This window comes from Arctopsyche grandis, chromosome 13, assembly GCF_051622035.1.
Source record: "Arctopsyche grandis isolate Sample6627 chromosome 13, ASM5162203v2, whole genome shotgun sequence".
Taxonomy (NCBI): domain Eukaryota; kingdom Metazoa; phylum Arthropoda; class Insecta; order Trichoptera; family Hydropsychidae; genus Arctopsyche; species Arctopsyche grandis.
This window is the reverse complement of record NC_135367.1, coordinates 17076241-17103723: the sequence shown is the minus strand read 5'-3', so window position 1 is coordinate 17103723 and position 27483 is coordinate 17076241. Positions and strand designations below refer to the sequence as shown.

The 27483-nt window shown below is 34.4% G+C and overlaps 1 protein-coding gene, 1 long non-coding RNA gene and 1 other non-coding gene across 3 annotated transcripts in view; 2 read left to right on the top strand and 1 right to left on the bottom strand.

The window, feature by feature from the left end:
- Positions 1-6168, top strand: part of LOC143921725 (uncharacterized) — a 38056-nt gene extending 31888 nt beyond the window's left edge. The window contains exons 3-4 of the long non-coding RNA XR_013261453.1: positions 3142-3279; positions 5002-6168. This is a non-coding gene — a long non-coding RNA (uncharacterized LOC143921725). The remainder of the gene's footprint in view (positions 1-3141; positions 3280-5001) is intronic.
- Positions 1261-1400, bottom strand: LOC143921790 (U4 spliceosomal RNA). Its single transcript, XR_013261462.1, has one exon. It is a non-coding gene; the product is annotated as a U4 spliceosomal RNA (small nuclear RNA).
- Positions 6169-9006: 2838 nt separating the features above from the next.
- The window catches only part of LOC143921617 (rho guanine nucleotide exchange factor 17-like), a 55216-nt gene continuing 36739 nt past the window's right edge, over positions 9007-27483 (top strand). The window contains exons 1-2 of the mRNA XM_077444970.1: positions 9007-9047; positions 11350-14080. Coding sequence (XP_077301096.1) covers positions 9007-9047; positions 11350-14080 — 2772 coding nt within the window. The remainder of the gene's footprint in view (positions 9048-11349; positions 14081-27483) is intronic.

The window sequence follows — 27483 nt, the reverse complement described above, 5'->3', positions numbered from 1 at the left end:
AATAAACTATTTCTCGAGATACGAGAATCTCGAATGTTCACAATAAAATATTCTCGAGAAACGAGATTTCTCGATCACAACCTCTAGTTGTGACATGTGTATATGTACTTATATGATGACCGGATAATAACTTACCGGACAAATAATAAAAATACTGACTATCTATACATAATTAATTATACATTTAAGCCAGCAGTTTGGCTTAATGGTAGCGTATATAATAATTAGCACCACTGAGACCGAAGGTTCGAGTCATCGTCAAACTGCTGGTTAGGTTTGGGGGTTTTGTGACTCCAAATCGATCGTTTCTCTATCAGAGTTTGCCAATTTTATCTGATCATTGCTGAAACGGTTCCTGAAAATTGGTATTAGATCATTTCCTGTTGTCACAAAAATATGTCTGTGTATAATTTGTAAAAATTATGTACAGTAATCTGAAATCTATAGACATCTCTATAATTTCGTATTTATTACATGTATAAAAATTGTACACAAAATCTAAAAATAATCCATAGATGTCTCTATGATTATTATTTTTGATTAATTGTTATATGCTATGTATTCTGATTGTATATGTATATTTTATTTCTGACCGTTAAACGTACACTTGTCGCATTGGAGCAATCGGTAATGACGAGTGTATATTGATTGTAACAAAAAATAAAATTACAATACTTCACAAAATTATTTAAATTTAAAATATTCTCGATATTTTCGAGATTCTAATAAACGATTTCTCGAGATACGAGAATCTCGAATTTTCACAATAAAATATTCTCGAGAAATCTCGAGACGAGATTTCTCGATCACAACCTCTACTCTAGTCTACATCCGAGGTTTAGTAACTAATCAATAATCACTCTTTAGTTAGTTATTCTAATACTTCGGTTAGTCGATAATAGCTAATTTCACGATATACTATGCAAAAAAGTTAATAATGATTATGTAACAAAATGAGCAATATGGCAAAGTATCAAAACGATCGGATAAGAGGCAAAATTTTTCCTGAATTGTAATCGTAAGTGAAACGTAAAGGGGGTTTGAAAAAAATACAACGAAGTTTGACAGGATTCCACAACATTGGATTCAGGATTCATAAGTAGTCACCGGACTCTGAGGGGGCCATGTATTGTTCAAATGTTGTAAATGCATTGTTTAAGGTTTACCGAACCTTTTTACAAAGCCTTTACAACAATTGAATTGTAATTGTAAGGGCCAGGATTTACAAGTAGTTTAGGATTCATGAGTTGTTTAAATAAGCCCATTATAGGCTTCCAAAAATTGCCGTAGCGGACGGTATTTCACGTCCTCATGGCGGGGTATTGGTAAAAGTTTTCAACTAGCAATAATCGCACCTCGGATTAACCTCATTGGTTACGATATCGCCGCTGCGCAAAGTTAATGTTGACCGCCCTTCTGTAACCCTATATACAACTGCCAAAGGACACCGACAGGATACCGCCTTGGCAACTAGCGCCATCTACCTTCGCGCGGGAAAATCGTTCGAGAATAAATCTTACCACATTGTTGTAAAATTTAAATCAATACTGCTGGCTCGTGGTGAGGCGTAATTATTATTTTTTGCTTTATTTGGAGTTATTTAAAAAAAAAAAAAAAAACATCTTCTGCGCAATCAAACGTTGTTTGCATGATCATGTTTGTCACAATTTGCATGAGCGATTTCATTACAATCAACAAATTGAAATATTCGCACATTATAAATATTGGTTTTTTTTACTGTTTCTCAATCTTTTTGAATCTATTGTTTCATAGAATTTACATTATATATTTTTATGTATGTTCTGCATCTTCTATATGAAGTTTTAAGAATATATACAATGTTTTATTGAAAAAATATGCCACGGCAGAATATTTGTAAGTTTTATGTTTATTATAAATTTTTATACTATCGAGATTATTATATGCATGTATGTACATATGTACTATACATATAAATGATCTCAATAATTTAATTCAGACGAAATTTTCATAAAAATATTTTAATAATTCTAATTCCGATTTCTGATGATAATCTTTTAATAAAATACTTTAAATATGTACATTCATACATACATACATACATTAAAAATAAATAGAATTTATTATATTAAAAACGATAGATCAAAATCAAATTTGACTATAGTACCTAAACTTCAAACTCTAAAACTCCACAACCCCATCACGATTGATCATTTGCCATAGTAATTTTATTATGGACTTTCCCGGACTGTGTTCCGTGGAACACTTATTCCACGTAAAGTGTGCCAATTTTTAGTGAAGAAATATCAATATGTTATAATATTTAAATTGCATCCTTTGGCAGAAAAGCTACAATTTAAATTTCAAGTGTAGATATGAATATTAAGGTATAGTATTTTTTTTTCGCCTGTTGCGCATTTTTTATGATTAAACATATTGAATAATATATTTTATTTGTGATAAACTGAAAATATGTCTATTAGTACCAAAGTACCAAAATGTCGTTGTCTCTCGTTAAATTAAGATTACCCCTATCTTTCTCTTTGAGAAAAATAAATTTGAGGCCCCTGAGATGCCCATAGGTAAGTTTTCGGCCCAGTGTGCCAAAACGTTAAACAGGCTTGTTTTATATGATTAATGCTTGACAATAAATGTTTTTTTTGCTCAGATTTATTTATTGCAAAATAGCCGTTGACATTTCAAGATTTGTTTAGTGTTCCGTCATCGAATAAGTTTTGGAAACCCTATTTAATTAAATATTATTTAAAACTTATTCAACCATGTTTTAAAAAAAAAATATTGTGAAAACTATATTTTTTAAATTATATAAATAAGTTATTGGCCTCCTTTACGTTGGAATGGTAGCTTATGGATACTATCATTAAATTTTATGAGTTTACTTTTATATTGGACGAAATAAAATCATGAAATCGTTGATATTAAAGAATCTGGGCTGTTTTATTATTATAAAAAAAACCACATCTATTTATCTTATGGATGTTTTCGCAGCACACACTAGCCCGTTGCCCAGATTGAGAGCTGGCTGAATGGATAACTCTATGTCTTGTTTACTTCTTGCCACTTTCCATCCACTGTTTACCCCCATTGTTTACCAGACGATAATGTTTTTTTTTTTATATATCAAGTCACTCTTCGTTTCAGAGTCAAACAAGGACAACGCCGTCAAAACACCTCTCGAGGCTGTGAAAACAAGTCGACTTGTTTTGCATCTCACCCTTCATTCAACGTGGTGCTGATGGCGTTTCAATGAAGAGATTGCTCGCCCCAATTCGACGACGGGTAATTTGCATTTCTTTTTTGTCGTGCTCCGCTTAAAATTCGGGTCAAAATCAGAAATAATATGTCGAAAAAATTTCACGAGCGGCTTCCTCGGTCTAATTTACATTTTGTAATATACGGTACGCCACAGACGGAATATTAAATATGTCGGGCCCGTCTATCGCTTCCGCCTCGTTGGATTTGTACTGAATGGACGTTGAAATATGCTAACTTAACTGTTCCGACATTTTCAATGGATTGTTATTATTTGTATCTATAGTGTAATATAAGTGTGTAGGTATTCCTTTCGAATGGTACCTATCAAGTTGTATGTTAAAACTGTGATATTTTTTGCTTTTGTCGTTGACAAAGTGTAGGTAAACATTTGATAAACGAGAATTGTGATTGAACTATGTAGCTGGAATGTGCCATTGTTCGCATATGTCTCATTAATTATATCAATGTTTGTACATGTACATACATATATTCGCTGAGTATTTAGATATGGCTTACTTTTAAATTAGTGTACATTAAAACTGCATATTTCATTTTAAAACTGCATATTTCATTTCAAATATTTTTAGTTAATTTGATAATTATATATGTACATATGTATATATATTTACAAAAACATTTTCTAATATAAATGAGAGGCCGATTTTCGATATAAAATAAAAACAAACAGTGAAAATAGTTTACTGTGTATTCAGTTCTTCGGCAGCATCCTTTGTAGTAGATATAATATATGTAGTAGATATAATATATAGATATAATAATTTATTATTTAATATAATATACTGAAGCATTTAAAACTTTATTCTCATTGTGCTGGAATGGTACTCACGAGAGTGTAAAAGGGTGAAAGGAAGGTAGCGAGAAAGATGAGTGGATAGAGGGTGAACTTAGAAAAATCTGTAGGGTGAGATGAATGTGGGGTGAGATGTTACGCCCAGCTGTGATGGGCGTCATTGTAAAATCGTACGATCTTATAATTTCGAAATTTACATTTATTCAAATATAGGAATTACCATTATCGATCACTGTCAATAAAAGGTTAAAATATCACCGAAACTACTCCAGGGGGTGAGTTTTGCCCTGGATTGTGACAGTATAGATTATGCATGCTAGCGTTTTTTACACATGCAAAACTATCTAAAATAAAAACACGTTCCGCGTACCAGTCTGTGTAACTTTCGAGTTGTGCAAAATAGAGACGAATGGAAGCGTATTGGAGAGACCTTCATCCAGCACAGTATGTTGAATGACTATAAATAATGATGATGATATATTATCTTTTTTGAAAAACATTACAAATAATTCGATTATTAAAATCAAATAGTCGATTAAATTCTTAACGTCACTGACAACTTACATTTTAGCAGTCAAGGTAAAAAAGGTTACAGACCGCTGACATATAAGAATTGGATCACTGTCAATTGTTCATATTGTAAAATATGTAACAACCGGTTCGACGTGAGTCTGCTAATTTCATCAACCGGTTCGTGCGAATTGCGTCACATCCACCAAAAGTCCAATGTCAAAATCTGACATTTAAAATTTATATTACGCACCCTTATATCATCATTCGTTTGTTTCTATTTATGATTAAATTCAGCAACGGTTCGGACACTAGCTAAAATGACAGATACGAAATTCGTAACGGTCGAAATACGAATTGGCTAAAAAATACTACATATCTATTATGAATGGTCATGTGCTTATTTGATTATTTATTTTTTGCAGATTTTAAATGATTCCATGGAGCTGATGATGCTGAGGTGATGGAAGAACTGAGCCCATCGTCATGTCGATAAGGTCTCGGTCGCCATCACTACCGCCACCTGTCGTCTCCGCAAGCAACCAACGTGAAAGCTTACTAACTCCACCGAGAGATGTCTCAGACTATACAAAAGGGAACGATAGGTTCGCTGGATGGAACAGGTAAACAAAATAAACAGAAAAACGGAATCTTATTAGAATCAATGGGGATCAAATTGTAAACAAGCTCATTATGAAGATTTTGGCAATCAAATTTTCATCGCGTCTCGTATTATTATTGTGCCGAAATTCACGACGAGCCAATAAAGTCACGTTTCGCCTTTTGAAGTTTTCATATTTTGGCCGACTGACGGACAGATTTATTCGAGACGACATGTATATGTATGTATAATATAAAGTCTCTTTGCTCCAATTGCACACCGGTGCGGAGCTGGCGGTCCATTCATGCGCGGTCGAGATAGGAAGAGGACACCTCTCGTTTTCCTCCGGTTGAATTTGGCGACCGCGCTATATATAATGTTGGAACGGTTTATTTTTGATAGAACGACAGAAAAAAAGTATAAACGGCGTGTTTGGACTCTGCCCGCCATTTCGGTTTGCGCACGTGAAAACTTATTACTTCATTTGCGCACGAATTTTCCGACCGCTCATATGTGCGTACATATATTCAAAATTTACGTTGTTTGTTGTGATCGGTGAAGATGTTCTGCGAATCGGCGAATTGGGTTTTGTGAAGAAGTCAATCGATGGAAATCTTCAAGGTAATTGTCGCGTTTCTTCGGAACGATCTTATTAAAGATCAAGTCGTTATAAATTTCGTGTAAAACGCGGCATTAAATGAACTGCGGACTATCGTTAGATGCTATTTCTAAGTAAACGCAGTTTATAAAAAATCTTAAAAAAATAAATTATTCGTTTAACTCAAATCTTCTTTTAGAACGATGAATATACATATACTGCGTTTTTATACTTCTTAGATGTCATCAAGTCACTAAGTAAATATCATTTGAATATAGGCCCGGCTCGAGGGTGTATGGCGACTTAGGAAGATTGGTTTTCAGCGCCTCCCTCTTAATTTTTTTTAAACAATAAATTTTTTAAAAGGTACATGTCGAAGAAAAATATATTAAGAAAAAAAAACATAAAATTAAATTTACAAATTTTTATTCAAAATAGGTAGTTCTATGTTCAATATAGGCGGTTCTATGTACAATCTTTATAAATGAATTTAAAAAAAATCATTAGACTCTGGACGGAGGTACATATGTGTGGCTCAAAATGTTCCAAATGATATGAACTATTAACCCTTTAAGGCTTTGCACTTAGCTTCATAGCACCCTGTATAATATTAATAAAAATTAATTGAAGAATTTTATCGACTGAAATTTCTTCATTCAAATATGATTGGTTAAGATATTTAATTTCGTGACGCAAATCGATCCCTGATTTATATATTTAATTTAACGTCACGTTCAAATTCAAGTACAAATCAAACTAACCATTTGTACCGATGATAGTTGATTGTTTGACAAGTTTTATTCTTGAGTCGTTGATATTTTACAGTCGATCTCCTGCTTTCCTGGTAAATTATAATATTTTATAGGCGGTTATATATTACTTCGAGTAGAAAAGTTAATTTGAATATAAAATGTATCATAATTTCAAAGAAAACCTTTTTTTTTTCAATTTTATATTAAAAAAATCGCAGCGCCCTTAGCTATGACGCACGAATCTAGTTTTGCTGTTCCTTGAGCTGTTCCTTTTGCTGTTCCTTGTTTGATGAAATATTCGCATTTATGACGATATTAATACATTAGATGTTTTAAGGTATCAATTTTCCTGTCTAATTTTTCACCATCTATAACCAGCTAGGTAGAGTTAATGTATTGTCAGTCTTGTTCAATATGTGCATATCCATTACGTTCCATCTGAAGTTTATTTTCCAATGAACCAAATATTTTCTATCATTAAATATAATAATACATTAGTTTCACTAAGATAATCCCGTCTTGAATTACCTTTTGTCACAGATTATATTTTAAAGGTTTTTATTTTTGTGAAATTTCAAACGAAGATTGATTTTCATTACATTGCAATCTTGACTTTAAAACTATATCAACCTTTTAATTGCCGTACCAAAAAAATAATTCAATCTGCTGTGAACAAGTCTATCTAGTTTAAGGTCGTCTAATATGTTTTTGGCGACTCACTATTCTGATGTGTAAAGAGGCGCGCCAAACTGGACACCAGTGCTTTGGATCCATGATTTATTTTGATAGTCCATGTTTCACAATAAAAAAGATCAAAACTTTTACAAATATATCTATATTTTTTTCTTGAAGTATCTAAGACTTTAGGCCAATTTGAAATCGGTTAATTTCGTTGAAAAATAATTACATAATCTTTAATTTACTTTAATTTAATTTAGAGCATATTTAACAATTTTTCTTTTCCTGCGAATATTTTTTTTAGTTCTTTAAAACGATTATTTTAATTATAAAAGTATAATATAAGAAAATTAAAACTAAACGCGTTTTATTTTACGATGTCCTATTTTTTTCATGGTTGGCACTAGTAAAAGGAACATTTATTTTTTAGTTTTACATATTTACTTCCCTCGAAAAAAGTCTCAATCAATATACCCTAAATATCTACATTTACATTTAAAATTTTATAAAGCTGCTACAATCTTCTAATATATAATTTCGAAAGAGACTTTGTATGTAAGTAAGTATTTTTGTTTGGGAATCGAAAACAAGTCAATGTTTCTATGACGACGATTCGATTGGTTGAATATTATTTTTTTCGATTCAAATAAATTTAATAAAAAAACAAATTAATATTTGCTATTAGATTCGCCATGTTTACTCTGTTTATATTACAAATACTGAGCGAAGCCGGGTAAAACAACTAGTACTACATATTAGCAAAATACATATGTATTTGTGAGATAAAATCACTGTTCTTCTTGATTAAAAAACTAAGCATTCTTTAGGTATTTTTTAATTTAGATATAATGTAAAGAATAATACGTATAATAAGAATAATAATTTTTATTCCAGACGATAGAAAGGATAGTGCAATCCATATCGACCATATAAATAAATAGTATACATATGAACATATGTAGATAGCAAAATAATTAAATAAACAATAATAATAATGAGATTAAAATACATATGATAATGGTTTTAAATGTTAATAAACAAATCATTGACGGTCGAATTTATATCTCGAAAATCAAACCAAATGGGAAAAATTGATACACATTTGTGATAAGTACAGATGTACATATGTATGTATGTATATCCGAATTAATAATAGTTTTTGGGTTTTAAGCGGAATTTAATTCACCGATGTCTAATAAAAATGTTTATTTAGACATCGGTCAATTTATTAATAAATATTTTGATTTTAACATATATTGAAGAATTTCTCAAATACAAGTATGTAGGTACAAAAAGTTGAAAAAGTTCAACGCAGGCGAATAATATGTAAGTATTATTATAAGTAGACTTCGGCGCTCGGTTTATATAATATTTCCCAGAAAAGAGGGTTGATTAATATTGTCCTCCAAAGCTAGAGAGCAAAAAAAAAGCTGACTATAGAAATTGACAATGGTAAACCCATTATTTTGTCCAAATAGAAACCGACCGTCTATCCTTAATTATAAGTAGTCTTCGGCGTTGGCTGAGTGCTTGTCAAATAAGAATAGACCACTCTATTCGTTTACAAAGCAAGAGAGCAAAAAAGCATGGTTTTCAATAGTAATTGACATTAGTGAACTATTTTTTTTGTGCAAAAAGCATCATCCCAACGCCGATCTCCGATTTCAAGTTTATGTGGAATGAAAATAAAATTTGAAAAAAATATTATTTTGGACAGTAATAGACAAAATGCTTTCACATTTATTTTTTATTATTATTCAATACTATCGTATTTATTATCTATATATTATTTATATGGACGATGAGGATTGCACTATTCTCCCAATCATCTGGAATGAAAAAGTTATTATCATTATTATTATTATATCTCAATTTTTAATTAATTATATTGTTAAGGGGCCGTTCACGAATTACGTAAGCACTATAGGGGGGCGGGGGGGTCTTTTCTTTGCTTATTTTTGATGACATGGGGGGTGGGGGGGGGGGGTCGAGATGGTGATTACGTCAGCAGTAGTTATTTTTTTTTTACACATTAGCAACCCACACGTTGTTTATGCTTGAAAACCAAACACATATTCGGGGATTCCCACAAGGACTGAAGACTGTTAATTGGAATTAATATGTATACCAAAAATTCGAAAGAAGTTTGTTTTGTTCGTAATAGTACTTACGTTTAAATGAATATTATGTGCGTTAAAGTCCTCTATCCTAAGCCTATTTTATAACTGCTGCTCATGAATCAATAAAAAAAAAACAGAATACATTAAAAGAAAAATGCATATAGGTACCAATGTTTACGTAAGTATGGGAGGGGGGGGGGGTAAGAGCTTTGCTTACTTTTGCTGACAAGGGGGAGGAGGGGGTAAATAATTGTAATAAATCTGCTTACGTAATACTTGAACGGCCCCTAACGTCGTGTTTGATTTTTAATATATGTATGTAAACATTATGCCTATTATTGTTTAATTAAAATGAATCTTTTATTTTTCATTCCACATAAACTTACATATTTTCGCCTGCGTTGAGCTTTTTCAACTCTTCGACGGAGAGAAGCGTTTTGAATGAACTTTTTCGGTACTGTGTTCATAGTTTCCCATTGATTCTAAAAGAGGTCCGCGATCTGAAAACGGCGAGTACTTCTGACCTACAAAGTACTCATTGTTATTGTTATGTGGTACGATCTTACAACCTATGTATATACTTATGTATACTACCCTTTAACCTTAAGTTTGAACATACGTTTCATTTTTAACTACTTATGATGTTATCTCTTAAAGTTATCCCTCATTATTTATGAGACTTTCAATATCTCTATTGCTTCCATCCTGTACAATCAACTATTCTGTTCAATCCTATCTACTTAACTTTTATCTATTATAATTTATGCGAGTTTCTAACACGATTGTTATATAAGACGACATAGTTAATGACCTGTTGAAATCCAAAGTATTACTTTTTATAATCTTTATTGCTATAGCTGCATTTTGTCCCACGACACTTGTAAACCCTCAAATATTATTATCAATATTTATCTCTATGATAAATTGTTTATCTACTCAAAAATGTCTCGATACTCTCAAAGGATACATAAATCAAATATTAAAACTGTCTTACACACGGATGTTGCTCTGTATCTTAATCACTTTGTTATTTACCAAAATTCTGTGATTGGTTAAAGCTTATCATTCTTTTGTGTATAAATGCTCATGTTAGATCTATTGAACCTCACTTGCGATTAAACTGCCTTACTAGTAACTTGTGATTACTACATAGTTACTTGCGATCAAACAGTCTCACAAGGCACTTGTGGTAGGACATCGAGACTAGTAACTTGTAATACAAACTTGTAAATTAATCTCGTTCATATTTACTGCTAATTAAAGAATATAATCATTTGACAAAATCTGTGACTATAATATTCTACACCATCTCCTACTTGTTCCCGTAACATTATTATTTTTATGTCCCTAATCACTATGTGCGTGGTAGACATCATCATTTGATGGCTGTACCTCCTACCCGCACAGTCCTTTTTCGAATGGCTCCTATTCCAAGAGCTATCCGACTTCTTAATGAAATCGTTGCTGCCGAGACTGAATGTGATATTTTCCACCTTAGTGAGCGTAAATTGTCGGAAATCACTCTAACCCATTTATCTGGTAGTCTGCGCTCATCATTGTTTTCATGATTGATTGTGATTTATGAGTGAAATTTTGATTAACTCTCTTCCATTTGGGCCTTACAGGGATGTTTTGTATTTGTAGTTGTTTCTTACATATTTATTGAAACTGGCTGTAGGTGCAAGGCATTCCTTATGCTATATTTTATTTGATATTTTTACTTTATCTGTTATTATTAAATGCTATTTTTTATGTTTATGTATGGATGTATTTATGTTTATGTTTAATTGTTATTTTGTTTTTGTGTTATATTTTTTGACCATTGTGGCGCTTTAGGAATTCCTGTTATGCCACAATGGTCTGTTTAGAATAAATAAATAAATAAATTATTGTTTCGATCAGTATATGATACGTCAGTCGTATGCACGCGGTAGTTGGGTGCGCGTACGACTGACACGGAGCAACAGGTTAGGCTTAAGATATAATAAACGTGAATGATGTGTGTGTTGTGACGGTTGTTGCAGGGCGGGAGCGGGGTACGTGTCGGTGGGCGGCGTGCGGTACGGCGTGCGGCTGGCGGCCGCTAAATATAGCGCGGGGCCGGGGACGGGGACAGGGACGGGGACGGGGACGGGGCCACAGGCGCCGGGGCGGGGGGCGGAGCGCCAGGGGACGGGGCGCGCGCCCACCGGCTGCTGTGGGCAGTCGCGCGCCGCCTGCTGTCGCGCAGCCCCAACACCCGCGCTGGACCGCCTGCACCGCTTGCGGCTGGGGCGCGCGCCCTCCGCCCCCGCCCCCACCAACAACAACAACAACCCTGAGAGGCGCCGCCCTGACAAGACAGAGCGGCTGCGGGAGCTCACGGAGCGCCTCATGGGCAGGGCGCCTCCACCAGCACCGCCACCTCTGCCTCCACCCAGGCACCACAGGCACAAACCTCCAACTCCTACAGCCACCCAGCCTCAAAGAGCCCTCAGCCACCACGATGCACCCACCCATCAAGACACTTTCGACCCCATGGACATCCAGCTGCAAAAGGCGGAAGCGCGCACCATCGTAGGATCCTATGCCCAACGCACCATCCCATTCCGCAGCGCTTCCTTCTCTCAAGTAGACTTCAACCCAATAGACGGCAAATACATCAGAAACAACGCCAAACCGCGGCTGCCCACAGTCGAAGATGCTTCGACTTCAGGCCTATGTGTCGCAGATCTCACTCTACCCAGAAAAAAAGACGGATCGCCCAGGTCCATCAGCCCTTCGACGACTACCACCTTAGACGCTGGATCGACCCCTTCCATAGATTCAGCCGTCGGCTCGGACGAAGGCCTCACTGTGAATCTACCCTTAAGCAGAATACCCACAGTAGTACCAGATTTATCACATAAACATTCCGGTACGAGATCCCTCACACATCCACTTCCCGGACGGAGTGCAAGCGTCGACTCTGACATGTCATTCTGTCCCATCGAATGCGGTGAACGGAAGAGTTTGCAATACTTTCCCGATAAGTTGCGCGAAGTGCGTGAAGAGAGCGATCTATCCTTAGCGGACAGTGCCCAGGCTCACAGTGATACTTTATCGCCGGTCGAAAGTACTTTGGAGAGTTTGTGTCCGTTCGAATTTCCCATACCGGTCGAGCAAAAGAACAAATCGGAACCGTCCTCGTCGGCGAGCGAATCTGTGGAAAGTGGTGAAAACGAATCGGCTAGTGGAAGTGCGATTGAGGAATGTAGCCAAGCTCAAATATTCATCGAAACCCCCGAGGGTAAGATTCTGAAGACGGCTACCGCGAGTGTGATACCTGTGCCAGTGTACGAGTGTATAGTGAAAGAGTGGTCTAGCATACCGTCCGATCAGTGGTTGAACAACGACGAAAAGTCGCAGAAAGATCAGAACGCTTTGGAGGCAACCGATGATGAAACTATTACAAGCGAACAAGTAGAGAACTTATTGGCGACAGTTCAAAACGCGAGTAAACTGCCTCCTCCCCCACCGCCCGAGGAGAGGAGACGCGTCCTAGATAAGTCCAAACGGAGAAAGGGTATTTATATAACAAAATGGCCTATACAAGACGAAATAAGCGGTCTGATCCTCCCCGAATCGGTCATATCTGCGCAATTTAACGAAAGCGAATATCCTGATGTACCCAACGGTGAGATAGTTAACTTGGAGACCGGTAACGGTGAGGTCTTCATCGGGTACAACAATAACAAACGTCATTCTAGGACGCCGTCGAATGATGTTGGCACGTTGAAACAATCAGACGGTCCGTGGACGGGACAGGAAACGGCTTGCATATGGAGTGCCAGTCACGACGAGTCTCTCAGTCCAGATGGAGATGATCAATCGACACCTAATTGGCCGAAATCTCTTACCGAACCTAGGTGGAACTCGCGTCCAACGTTAACATACCAAAGCTCCGAAGAAAAGGAAGACTTCGGAGGAGTGCCGAAAATATGCAGTAAAAAGTGCAACCTGTTAGCGCGCACTGATTCTCTGTCAGAAGGTGAGAGCGAATCAGGTGGATTATCAACTCCAGTCAGAGATCGAACTGCATCTCCATCACCGTTCAATCCGTCAGATTTATCAGACAGTGAATCTAAATGCCAATCTGGAAAAGAAAGATGTTCGCACGTACCTCGTCGCTATTCCAAACGACCTTTACGAGGTCCTTACGGCCAAATGCTAGAAGCTGAAATGAAAAAACCCGAATTGGGAAAACTTTCCAAGCACGACGAAGAACTTAAATTTTTGGACGAACTAGTGGCATCTCCACCACAAAGATCGGTAAGTCCGAATGTGAGTTCCAGTCGAACGTCTCTAAATTCAACGACGAGTTCTGTCGGAATACCTGAGCCTAAACCAAACGTGGTTAGAACGAGAGGTGCCGGAAATCTATCATTAGACGATACTCAATTGAAGAGTTCTTTCGGTCTTTCCGGCTCGCCGACACAAAAGTCTGTTATACGATCGTCTCCAAAGCGTAAAGTGAGTGCCAATATACCTTACTCAGCCCCAAATCCAGTGACAACCGCTCCAGAAGGTGTTAACAGAGTGACAGTGTTCCATCAGCGGACTACGTCGAGTCCTTCCAAATTGGAAGGACTGTCTTCATCGAAGCAGACGAACGAACCCAAAAGAAGACCGGAACCGAGCGTTGAACTTCTAGCCGAGCTTTTGAGAGGAAGCTCGGAGAGGATCTCAACTGACACATCCTTAGATGGGATACCGATCTGCGTGCAGCGTTTCAATGTGAGTCAAATTTGTATATACTAACTAATATTAATCTTAAGTTCCCAGACTAATGTGAGGAAGAGTGAGTGATGAACCTTGTATTTATAGATGTAAATATGCCGGGTTGTGGGTGTACGTGGGACGTAACGCTAAACAAGAGCCGGTCGAAATTGTTGGACATTGCAAAAAAGCAATAGACATTGTTTTAGATATATTCAGTTACTAAAAATCTCAGTGTGCCGAAAAGCTTTCACCAGACGTATCGCTTTAATGGGTCACGGTCGCGTCAGTCAATCCCTTTTGTTTCTAGACGTTTTGTTGTAGCGAAGCAACATCACATGTGTCAGCGATGTGTGTGGTAATCTGCATCCGTCGAAAAAGAAGCTTTCAAGCTTTCCGTCTGACTCGACCTCCGGTCTTTCCGGCGACGATTACACGGCAAAAAGTTCCGTCTTCTAGAAAATCGAGAGAGAAAGAGGGATTGGAAGCAGGAAAAGCGTTCGTTTATCGGTGTAAATTGCCATCTGACAGTGGGGTCCTAAATTGAAGTGTGGCAACTGCGAATGTTGTGACACATGAGGGACGGTCGGCGGCTGCCGTGCTACACGGACCGACCGGTACAGAAATAGACCAGCTGCTGAGGTGACTCAATGTTGTGAAAAGCTCACAGATCTGACCGGCTGCTGTGTTGCTGTTGTTGTCGTCTGTTGTCGTCGCTGCTGCTGGAGTCACTGTCATACCCCTCCAGTACTCCTGGGTCACATTTGGCGATTAATATTATGGTTCAAAGTCAGAATTTCCCAGTAGATTTATGCTGTCGAGATATAGGCTAAGTATGACAGTACAAAAACAAGATGTAGAAATCAAAACTCTTTGTATAATTTATTGTTGGTTTTCATACTAAAAATAATTGCTTGAATTCATTGACTTTTCACTACATATAGGGATGGTTGACATTTAAAAATGTGATAAATCAAGGGTTTCTCATTTTGTTTTGTAATCTTGCTTCACATCTCTCGAATTTTTCGTAAGCTGTATCAATGTTATTTTGGAATAATAAAACTTTTAATAATCTTATTTATATGGGAACTTTTTAACGTCATGATTTATAGATACACCGGCGATGATAACAGAATATTGGATTTTACGGTTTACGATGAGCTCTTCCTTTATCTTGGATTGAAAACCTATTCTAGTAGTTTGATTTTTTGTTAAATAAAGAATTTACATATATACATACATACATATTTACTTACGTTCAGGCCCGATTCTAGGGTATATAACGCCCCTAGGCAGATTATATTATATGATTTTCAGCCCCACCCCCTCCACTTAAATTTTTTTATAAAACAATAAAATTTATAAAAGGTTGATATTGGAAAGAAGTATATTAAGAAAAAAAAACATAAAATTAAATTTACAAATTTTTATTCAAAAACATAGACACGTTTTAATGTTTAATATATATATATGTATAATATTATTATTAAAAATGAATAAAATAAAAATTGCAAAAAGAACATGTTATAAAATATTTTATATTCATTGTGGAAAATATTTTAAAAAATACATAAAATTAAATTTAGAAACTATCTTTCGTTCTATTTTATTAAGAATTTTAAATTTTTAAAATAGAGTATAATATTTACGTAACAATATAACAATAAAATATTCAAATACTATCGAAAATGATTTAAAATACATTTTTCTTGCTTTAGCTTGAATGAAGAATTGATAACAAATTTTCAATATTTTGTTAACATCATGACGTTTCAGCAGTATTTTATTAAAATACAATTCCAAGTAACCATTTGTACCGACGACAGTTTATTGTATGACAAGCTTAATTCGTAAGACTTATGACATACCTAAGTCGTTGATATTTGAAAGTCGACTTTCTGCGTTTCTCGTAAATTATAATATTTTATAGTAAGTATTTTTACTTAGAGTAGAAAAATTAAGTCGATTATAAAATGTTTTATAATTTCAAAGAAAGCCTTTTTTTCAATTTAAAAAAAATATAATAAATTCGGATGTGACCAACCCATGACTTTATCTATGTATTTGAGAAATATAAGAAGATTCCAAAATAAATTTCGATATTGAACCGTATAGACACATTCACACATACCGGCAACCTTATGAAATACTAATAGCTATGACAGCATTTTCGATACAAATTGAGCGCAAATGTATGGAAACTTGCACAAGACAAAAGTTCTACTTCCGGTTTCGGATTTTGTTCAATTTTTTTTAAAACTTAAAATCACTATCAGTATTATACACATTAAATATCAAGAAAATAAAAATAATTTAAAAGGTCAAAATGAAATAATGAAGTTAGCGGTTTGGGAGATAGTTGAATTCTAAAACATAAAAAAAGAGGACACCTATTAGGGGGGGTACCATTTCCGGTCAACTTAAAAATTTGCGTCGTATCGATAAAAATTTCAGTAACCGATAGATACTACATAAGTTTCAGTTCGATAAAAAATCAAAAAATCCCCAAAATACACAGACACACACATTTTTCTAGACCACGAAAACGTGATCAGTAATTGATTCTGATTTCGAATCAGTCAATATCTCGAGTTCGAATTTTCGCATGATTACAAAACTTCATATATTGTTACTTCGTACATATATAAAGTAAAAATTGAGAATGCTTCGTGACGCCCCTAAGCACGTGTCTAGTCTGTAGCCCCTTTGGGCCAGCCCTGCTTACGATATCTACATACTTTATATGCTTTTGGTAATATATATATATATATATATATATATATATATATATATATATATATATATATATATAACATTGTACAGCTTATGTTACATAGTTTATTGGAAATGTTTTTATACTTAGAGGTGTCCTAATGCGTGTTAATAGTTACGTAGTGCCTAAAAAATATGGGCTTTATGTAATTAGGAAATTTGCCATAAATCTTTGTATTTTTAGGCTCAAATTCTCAAGAACTTAATACATAGTTTGTTTTTTCCAATATTATTTTTGTTTCGAATATTACACCTTTTCTCAAACGTAAATTTTGCATCACCAAATTCTTGAACAATCTACATAGATTTAGTACTTTAGCTTGTCTAGTAATGTGAAGTGATTTTGGTATTGATAGATTTTTAGAAATACCAATATTCCAAATTGTCTAGTGATATCCTCACCTTTTTGTTCCAATTATAGTTTTGAAATGTACTATATTTTATTGTTTTATTTAATATAGAGCACTGATTCGCGGTTGATCTGATGCAAAATAGGTGGACAACCGTCTCCTTCTCCGATAGAAAGGTCTTCCAGACTACTTATATTCGGAGTGGAGGGGGAGGGTTGGCCTCATGTTGAGAGTTCTATGGGTCAACTTCATTGACCCTTTGAAACCGTTTGAATAATGGATGTCTTCTCCAGTCTGCCTCCCACGATCATTTTGAATGAGTTAACTCTGTCGTTTTATATAATAATCGCTTTTAAATTTTACAATATAGTAAGATAGCCGGTATTGTATATATTTAATTTTCATTTGCATATTCTATTTTGGCTTTCCACTCATTTTCTCTTTCGGTATATAATAAAATTTGAAATTCAGAGTTGTTTTTTAACCATCGAAATTTCACAGTGGGAATTTCTCAGAATCATCAAATGACAAGACCGTCCGAATTCTCGCATCTTCCTAACAGGACGACGACAGTCATTCATTCGAGACATCGAGTATGTGGTTCGATTTAAGCCCACGATGTGTCATTACTTAATTTCGATGCTTGCACTTTAAATTTAGTCTGCATTGTCTCTGATCGAAAGCCAGTGACGTAAAAGTTTTTTGATTTTGATTCGACTTGTCATTTATTTCGGCTTATTTTGTGAACACACACATACCCAAGAGCACACAGTGGAAAGATGATGTCGGTACGGTCGTGTGCAGTGATACACAACCGTGGCCAATTTTGGCAGATTCTATTATCGTCTCGGCTACAAGCAAGCGTGGCGAATCCTTTACGTATTTCTGTGACACGGTGACGTCAATGAAACCCACGGATGTCCAAGGCAGTAATTTCACCACTTATTAAGAACTTTCTACCGATTGTCCATTGTCTCGAGTCCTAGGTATAGATTTGAATGTGTGTTTTGGGATGTTCTACTATATGTCAGTGGTGACGGGACGTTGTCCCCTCGTTTGCCGAAAATATCGAACTGACAATAGTACGACTCGAAAAATGATTAATCAACTTGCGTCAGTGCCAAGATGGTGTACCGGTGATTGGGATATCGTGGGTGTGAATGGCGAGAGGAAGTGAGTCAACGAGACAATGTCCAGGTAGTGTGAGAAGTTAACGTATCGAGTTTGACAACCTAATAAATGATTGTATGGTTTGGAAATTTATGCCAAGACCGTTATAGGTAGTGTATGCTGTAATCGTTTGTAGCGTTTGTTTCTGTTACAAAAGTATAGGTACATATGTTCAGCTTCAAGCAGATTTCTTTTAGTGTAGTAGAGTTTAGGGATGGAGCCGAATGCAACTTGGAAAATTTTACTTGTTTGCTTTCTATTGTTTCTGCTTCTAAAAGTAGAGCAATTGATTCATGGTGAAAATATCATAAAAAATTTTCAAAAGGATAAAAACTACTATACAATTTCAACGAAACCGCTCGAATGTGTCGTTTTGAAAAGAATATCCCATGCACGGTACCATGAACACCATATTTTTTCTATAGATATGTTTAAAACTATCTAAAAAAAAACCCACGTCCCACATCCCACGCTGTGTGATTTCGCCCTAAGTGTGGCACGGGACGCGTACATTCATACATAGATCGGACACTAACTGTGATAGGCGTGTCTTCATGTCATTGTTAATTTAATTATTTTGGAAAGTTTATCTGTCAAACCTATGTCAATACAAGGATGAAGTATTACCGAAAACACTCGGAGAGGTGAGGTTTGCGAAGAGACGCAACGGTACAGATTTGACCTAGCAATGGTTTTTTTGCACGAGCAAAACTATCTCAAAAAACTATCTCAAAAAAATATCCTAGAGATAAAAACACACAAAGGTTCGATTTATATTATTTATGTACATATATTCGGAATGGGAAAAGAAAAAATTACTATACTTCGTATTTTATAGTTAGAAAGTATGAACAGTGAACAAAAATCCAAAATGTCATCGGAAAACAGACGAATGACGTGAAGTACAATAGACACTTTTGTTAAATTATAAAAAGCTTGTAAAAATCAGACTACATATGTACATATGTACATATACATATACAATTCGACTGACAGCTATAGAACATCTGTTATAATAAAATCAAGGTATTTTCCTGTTCCAAATATTGCTTAAAGCTTAAATATCATATACTTAAATAATAATAAAAAATACAAATGATAAAATAAATATAAAAATAATGACGATAATAATTATATACATATAAATTATATGTATATTATTATTATATTTTATGATATAATAATACATATATAAATAAACAAATTAATTAATCAATCGATTGAAAAATAATTTATGGTAGTCGGAGTAGCAGTTCCTTCCATCGAATACACAGTGATGAATGAAAATGAGTAGTCGCGGCAGCAAGAATACAATTTGACGATACAGAGAAACGATAACGTAAGGAGGCCACTCTCATCCTGAGAAAGGCCTCAAAGTTAGGTACATACCCTTCAATAAAAATGCGACGCGCTGCAACCCCTTGGTAGTCCGAAGAGAGCACGTTAGCAGTTGTTGAATTGTACTTTTATTCTCTTCATTGTCTTCTGCTTGTATTTTGTCCATTATAGAGAGAGACCAGTACAAAATAACAGAAATAATTGCCTCTCCTCCTCTATTTTGGAGTGGTAAAACTGTTTTGCTAGTATATTTGATCTTACTTTGCTTTTTGATGTCACGATCTATTATTGTACAAATTTGCAATGAAGGATCAGTTAAGAGTAAGAAAGCACTTGGTTTTTTTTAGAATGATAGGTCATTCAATAGTAGTAAGTACCGACTTAATAATATGACGATATAAAAAATATATATGTACCTATGTACATATGTATCTTTCATTATTTTGGTGTGTATGGACTGTAAATGAAACGACCGTAAATTTCATTTGATAATTCAATAAAGTCATTTGAGATCATAACTTCAACCAAATGAAACTACCAAATCTTGACAGGAACAGTCGATCTGGAATCAAATGAAATAAGGTACAAATCTTGGCAGCAAGTAGCCTCTTAAAAAGTCATATAAATCATTCGAATTACTATATAATTTCATAACCTTATAATTCCAATACAACAGACAAAGCTGCAAGTGGTTACTTTTCACTATTTACGTATTTAATTGCTTTCAATGTAACCACCTTAGTTAGACAATAAAATCGACTCGTAGTAAAGCTTAGAAACAATTTGATGAGTCGAAATCACCAGTTTCCTATTTATTTTTTATATTTCAAGTTTTCTATATTTCTAGCGAGTTTCCCGATTAGTAGAGTTAACAAATCGTTAGACTTTGACTTTGATGACTTTTCTCCAAGTTTTTGTAAAATTTATATCATCCTCAACACTAGTTTCCTTCAGTCGCTGATGATGTGATGATCTTCCGTCTTTCGTTACGTGTTTGTGTATGTATGTATGTGCTTCGTTGACGTGTTTTGCGATATCTGACGTTTTACTTACATAAAAATGTCTGCGTTCAGAAATAGTCCACCACGGACGTGTTTTTGTATATTTTGAAAAGTTGTGATGATTGAGGAACTCTTCCGCTAATTATTCACGCGTCCACTTGATTCAAAAAAAAAAAAAACAAAACAAAACTCTAGGAAAAACATCTCATAATTGAGACAAAGTCTTACCGCATGCTAATAAGAAGAAAGAAAGCGCAGTAGTCTTGTTTGAAGTGTGCAAGGATAACGTTTGATATATTGTAGGAAAATGTATAAAGATATGTGTTTACGTGAATTTTTCACATTTTTTATGGCATCGTTCGAATTTTACTCATCGCTGTAAAAATGTAGTGGAGGACAGAAATAAATAAATTAAACATCGCCAGTCGATGGTTGAAGATCGTGGGGCATTTATTGATGGTCTTGGTATGAATGAATGTATTTTAAGCCATCATTTTGATTTCGGAAACACGTGTACGAATTGTTTACAGCAAATACTTTCAGCTATTTAAATTCTTCTGCTTCGTTTTACAATAATACCATTGTTTTATATACATTTTTGTTAATCATCGTCCTATTCCATTCTATTTCTGTATATCTTGCGCAACTTTCAACACAATTCTTCTAAAATCTAAACACTCTTGGGCTATGTTCATCTACTTTCTAATATTGTAACTATGCACATACATATACATTTGTTATTGTTATAGTATTTCAATCCTTGATTTGATTTTTCATCAACATATGTATTCAGCATATGTACATACATATGTATGTTTTATACATCTTCTACGGTTGATCCCTAAACATGAGTCATTTCGTTATTTTATGTTTGCTTTTTTAAAACCTTGATCAAACCTTTTAATTCTTATAAATTGACAATGACAGTTCATTTTGGTGTGGTTTGTTAGTGAATTTTCATTTTCTCATTCTGTTAGTCATTTTTCTGTAGTTAACTCCTCACCAATATGATTATCTTTGAATTTAAATAACCAGCAACATACATCAGTGGTTAACGTTTAATGCTTTCGGTTGTGGGGTTACGGGTTCTATCCCTGGCTTTGTTGCTGGCCAGACCTTGGATATGTGACTCCAAGGTCAATCGTGTCCTTTCAGAGTTTGCCAATTTATCTGATTTCATTGGAGACTGTTAAAAAAAATTGGCAATCCTGACGTATTTCTCGCAAAGTTTGAGTTAACAACAAATTACAACATCTAATGATTCGTTGATATTTAAAAATGCTGCAAAAATTTGTCTACAGATGTCTCTATGATGATTGTAATGTGTGATGGTCGATGTTTGTAATTGGTGTTGAATAATATTTGTTTACAATGTTGACAATAGATGTCGTGTTAGTAAAAAATAAATGGGTGTATTTATACCTGTATTAAAAAATCCACAAATTTCCTTTCTTTTTATTTTACATTGAAATTGACATGCTTATATTTGGCTTTCATAGTAATACTCAACTACAGTGTAGCTCACTGGTAGAATTTACATACATGTATACCAGTAGAGAGGTCGTGGGTTCAAGTCCCGGCCGGAATCGAGTAATTATTCGATTCATATACACTGCTGTCGAGATTTGGGTGGTTATTAAAACCCAGAGTTAGAGTTGCCGATTATTTAGTTTTGTTGTGACGGATTTAAGAAATCGGCATTCTTTTCCCCCCTTAAGTTTCGCACAAATTAGTTGAGTTTGAGTTTCTAGCATCTCGAAATTGTTGATTATTATAAATATGCTACCTACATAAAAAAATCGCTAAAATCGGTCCGTTCTAGAGTATAGTCGTTCTTTTGCTAGCAGGTTTAATATATCGATTGCTAGAAAGTAATTATTTATATATTTACGAGTTAGGCAGTTCGATCACAAGTAATAATTATTTATGTAGTACTAGTTAGGCACAATTACTTGTGATCGAACTGCCTAACTAGTAATTACATATATAAATAAATAGTTGCTGGCAATCGATCTCATCTCTTAAACCTGCTAGCAAACGATCGACTATACTTTAAAGCCCATGTAAAATGCGTTCTCGTAAATTCGTTGTAGGTATATCGAATTTGTTAATTGTAAACAACTATACCAGTTTGTTCATAGATGACTCTATTGTATTGCCTAATGATAATGGTTAGCACTTACATATTTACAAAAAATCTAACCATAAATGTCGTATTTGCAACCTGTTATGGCAACTATGGTAGAAATCATCACATATATAATATCGGTATTATGTCTGTTTGTGTGTTTCTACGATAACGCTCTCCGTACTATAATAATCGTTTCGATTCTACATACATATGTACGTCACAGCTAAAGCACTGCCAAAAAAATGTACCATTATAATATGAATATAATAACGAAAGAAAAAAACTTCTATATATACTGTTTGCCACCAATGTTCTGGGCGAATCTCCGAGTATTTAGCGCCATCTATTGAAAATTTATTTAATTAATTAATTTTTCTATTGGTGTTTTACATATATTGTTTATATGTAGGTAGTTAGTTTTTACCATTTTTTATTAAAAATTAAATATAAATATTATATTAATTATATTTAAAAGGTATTTGTAAAAAATTCAACCCAGGACCGACACATTTCTTTTTTTTTTATTTTATTTAATAACTTAATATGCCAACACCCATGCGATGATATTTCATCGGGTACAACACTAGTGTATGTATAAAAATGAATTTTGAGCAATAATCAATGCTTTGAATGTTTGGGAAGCACTTGATATATTATTTAATTATTCGTCTCATCATGTCTAGCTAAAATTATAAACAATAATTGATTTATTAGGCTTTATAAAATCTTGTTATAATTAGTTTACAAATGTACTCTATTGATTTCGTTACTTAATTGCTCGATACGTAATGCAATTTCCGATTTTAATACGATTACGTTACATAAATTGCTAAAAGAAAAGAAGGAGAGGGAGAGGGACAAGGGACATTAAAATGCCTCATAAATCATCGTTTTCCGGCCGTTTCAGCCTTGAGATTTTTCCGGGCAAAAAGAAAAATCACTTCGGTTCGAGAGTCCGATTCTCGCGAAAATATGCTGTGTAGTAGCGGGTGTAATAAAATCTCGTGATTGTTGAATAATTGTGGTCGTTGGACACGTTTCAAACACTCTTCTTCTCCTCTTGATCTTGATGTGCGTTTTATCGTTTTTGGCATCTACGAAATTCCCGTTCTTCAAAGTTGATCTTTTCCTCTTGGAAATTGCAAGCGATTCTGGTTTCAATGCTATTCGTCATCTTAAACACTCAGACTTTTCCGGATAGTAGGAGAATCCAAATAGTCGTATTTATCCTTCATAACTAATACACAGTAGTATGTATATATGTACATACATACATTCGGAATATTTAAGCCGGTTATTCTGATGCAATATTATTACCCATGATTATAGGATTCTGACAAACTACGTTGTTCAATCATATCTGAACTAACGCGCAACATTCTTTCAGATTTAATCACGAGTTCAGATCTTAAATTTTGAAATAATTGCTTTTCTGTGTCACTTTGAACCACCAATTAGTAAGAAAAATGCACATTTGACGTTGATCAAATGAGACGACTGTTTCAGTATTTCAAAGCATGTCTTATAGCTATGGACAAATAGTACGGTGGTTTCATCAAGAGCCAATCCCTTTGAAATCATAAAATGTCAAATAAAATTGTCAAAAATGACACTCTTCAGCTCCCTCCTATCATACGTAACTGTCATATAACTTTCCTTAAAATATTCACACGTTTTTTTTTCGATAAATTTCCGATTCGGATTTCAAAGGGCTACCTTTCGGAGATGTTGCATTTTAGAAACGTGTCACTCTCAGTGTACCATACAGATGATCATAATAATTTTATCATGGACTACGTGATGTGTGAGCTCGTGTATGACGGGAATTCCACGGGGGAGTGTTTACACTGCTCGTCAGAAACGAACCATTACGCTTACTCTAAATACGGAATCCGGATTACGCGCGTTTAAATATACCTACATAGTTATTGTTATAGTCCTCGCTCACGTGCTCTTTGAGTCCGGCTATTTTTCGCTATCGGAATTATATCATCCGTTTATATCCGGTTTTTATGTATTTAGACGACTGGAGCGTGGGAGTGTTTCGGCACGTCCGGAATTTCCAATGTTGGACGGACGCAATCTGATAATTAAATGTCTCTCTGATACATTATGCACTTTTATATTTGAATAAGTAGGTATGTATTTTAAAAAGCTTTTATAAGTGCATATTTTAGGAAAAGGTAGACAATTCAAATCTATGCATAATCTTTAAAACATATGTTAGACAAATACTCTTTGTCTCGTTGTGCATGTATAAATTAGGGATCGAAATTTACTGTCAAATTTTATTTATGGGTACATGGTAATTAATTCCTCGCATTACCGTTTAACCGGTAAATGTAAAAAAATCGTGGATGTGGTTACTTTTTACTAAAAACGTTAACCTACATATAAGACCATTCTTTATAGTTAAAAATCATAATTGAAACAGCCGTGTGATCGCATTTATTATGATTTGGTTGGTCTGTGTTGCCACTCAGTGTATGCATGCATCAGTGTAGCCCAGTGGTTGCCACGCGGGCTTCTTTCTGGCGTAATTCATTTTTCCAGTACTATCCTATGGGCCTATTTTGTATCTATAGATGCGGTGGACAGGGGTTTTCAATACAAAATATAATATTCATGTTAATAAAATAAATTAATAACGATGTAAATATTTTCATGTTAAACACTGTAGATAAGATTCGTCGTTTTCTTTTTCTCGTTGTCAGGAAGGTTTTACCTACTTTTGTATTTAGGCTTGCACTTACATTTAAGAACATCGATCCGTTCATCCGTAATAAACATTATTTCCTGTTTTGAACTATTCGTCTCTTTTGAGAGTATTATCTATCTTTATCTATATATATAAATATATATATATATATATATATATATATATATATATATATATATATATATATATATATATATATATATATATATAAATGAATGTCTGTGTGTGTGTGTGTGTGTGTCTCGAATAGGTTGCTAAACCATTACGATTAAGATGAAACTTTCAGGATTTGTTGTGTGCATGTCCGGGAAGATTACTGTGAAAAAAAAACGGGGAAAAACGGGAACGGAAACGGAAAATAAGGGAATGAGTGTCATTGCAACGCAATAATTTCAAATGTGTTTGCTACTTGCGTTTTTCCGACAAATGGGAACGATAACGGGAACGGGAACGGGAACGGGAACGGGAACGGGAACGGGAACGGGAATTGCATGCGTTATTATGGCATTGCAACGCATGCCGGGGTTCAGCTAGTTTTGAAATAAAATTAACATCTCTGCTGACAGCTAAATAATATCTTGCTTAAAGAAAAAAATATTTAGCTAACAGTAATTTCATACAAAAATAGTTTAGATTACCTAAACACAATCTGCTTTAGGTCAACGAAAGAGTCTTTAATTAATATTATGTATTAGATGTATTATGAGCATTTATAAGAATTGTAAATAGGTTTTTGAGCTCTTTTTCCTATTACGCTGTACATATTAACATTATAATAATATAATACTATGATTGCTAACAAAATTAAATTAAAATTGTAAAATAGAAAATGATTAGTAGATCAGTAGCTATTAAAATATATATAAGATGTATTGTGAACATAATTTAGTAATAATAAAAAGCATTTAAAAATCAAAATACAAAAATAGTCTCAATGAACGGACATAGCAGGTACTAATATACCATAAGTATTCATTGCAGTTGTTTATTTTCAAAAGATGCGAGAACAATATTAATTTATTGGCGGGTATTCGCTCTTTATTAGTCGAAAAAAAAATTTCACGCCTACACCATTGGTGTAGCCAATCTTACGAATGCATCAGTGGTGCTACAAGAGAACTGTCAAACTTACAGATGGATTAACTGCCTTGCATACTACCTATTTATCCGGCTCAAAAATTTAGTCACTTAGGACATTTAATACTGAATATAAACAAATTCGAAACATCGATTAGAATGCAATAATATGCTTGTATGTGTATTCACGATAAAATTACTTCCGGTAATTACCAATGGCAATATTTTGGCTGTAAATAGATACACCGGTAATGCAATTCCTAATATGGATGCATTCACACAATGCTCATGGGAGCTTGACGTTAGATATGAATGTGTTCTTAGACAATGTACTGAAAAATTATTGTTTTGTCTACATGTGCATGTTTAATGTGTAGTAATGGTGTAGATGTGAACTAAAACTGCAGTGTTTTTATAGGTAGTTTTGCACATGAAAAATAAACACAATCACGACTAATTTATGCCATCGCGATCATTGGAAAAATTTATCCCCTAGAGTGTTTTCGGTGGTTTATATAGGTTTTACATACATAGGTTTGACTGTTATTGATGACGAAGATTTCCATATTTGAAGAAGTTTAGGAGAAACTTTATTTATTTATGTATATATTATCTTAGCTATCAAGCTAATTTAAAAATACATCTTAATTACTTAACTCTAAAATGTATAATTAACTTATATGTACCGTCCCTCACAGATGTGTCTCTTCGCACCTCGCAAGAATGCATCCATGGTCTTAGCAGACCTGATGCACTCAGGGAGGGCTTTATACATGAGCACACCCCTGTGAAAAACACCCCCAGCTTTCTTATTTTTTATTACTCTACTTACAACTAGTTTGTCCTAATTTCTAGTATAAAAA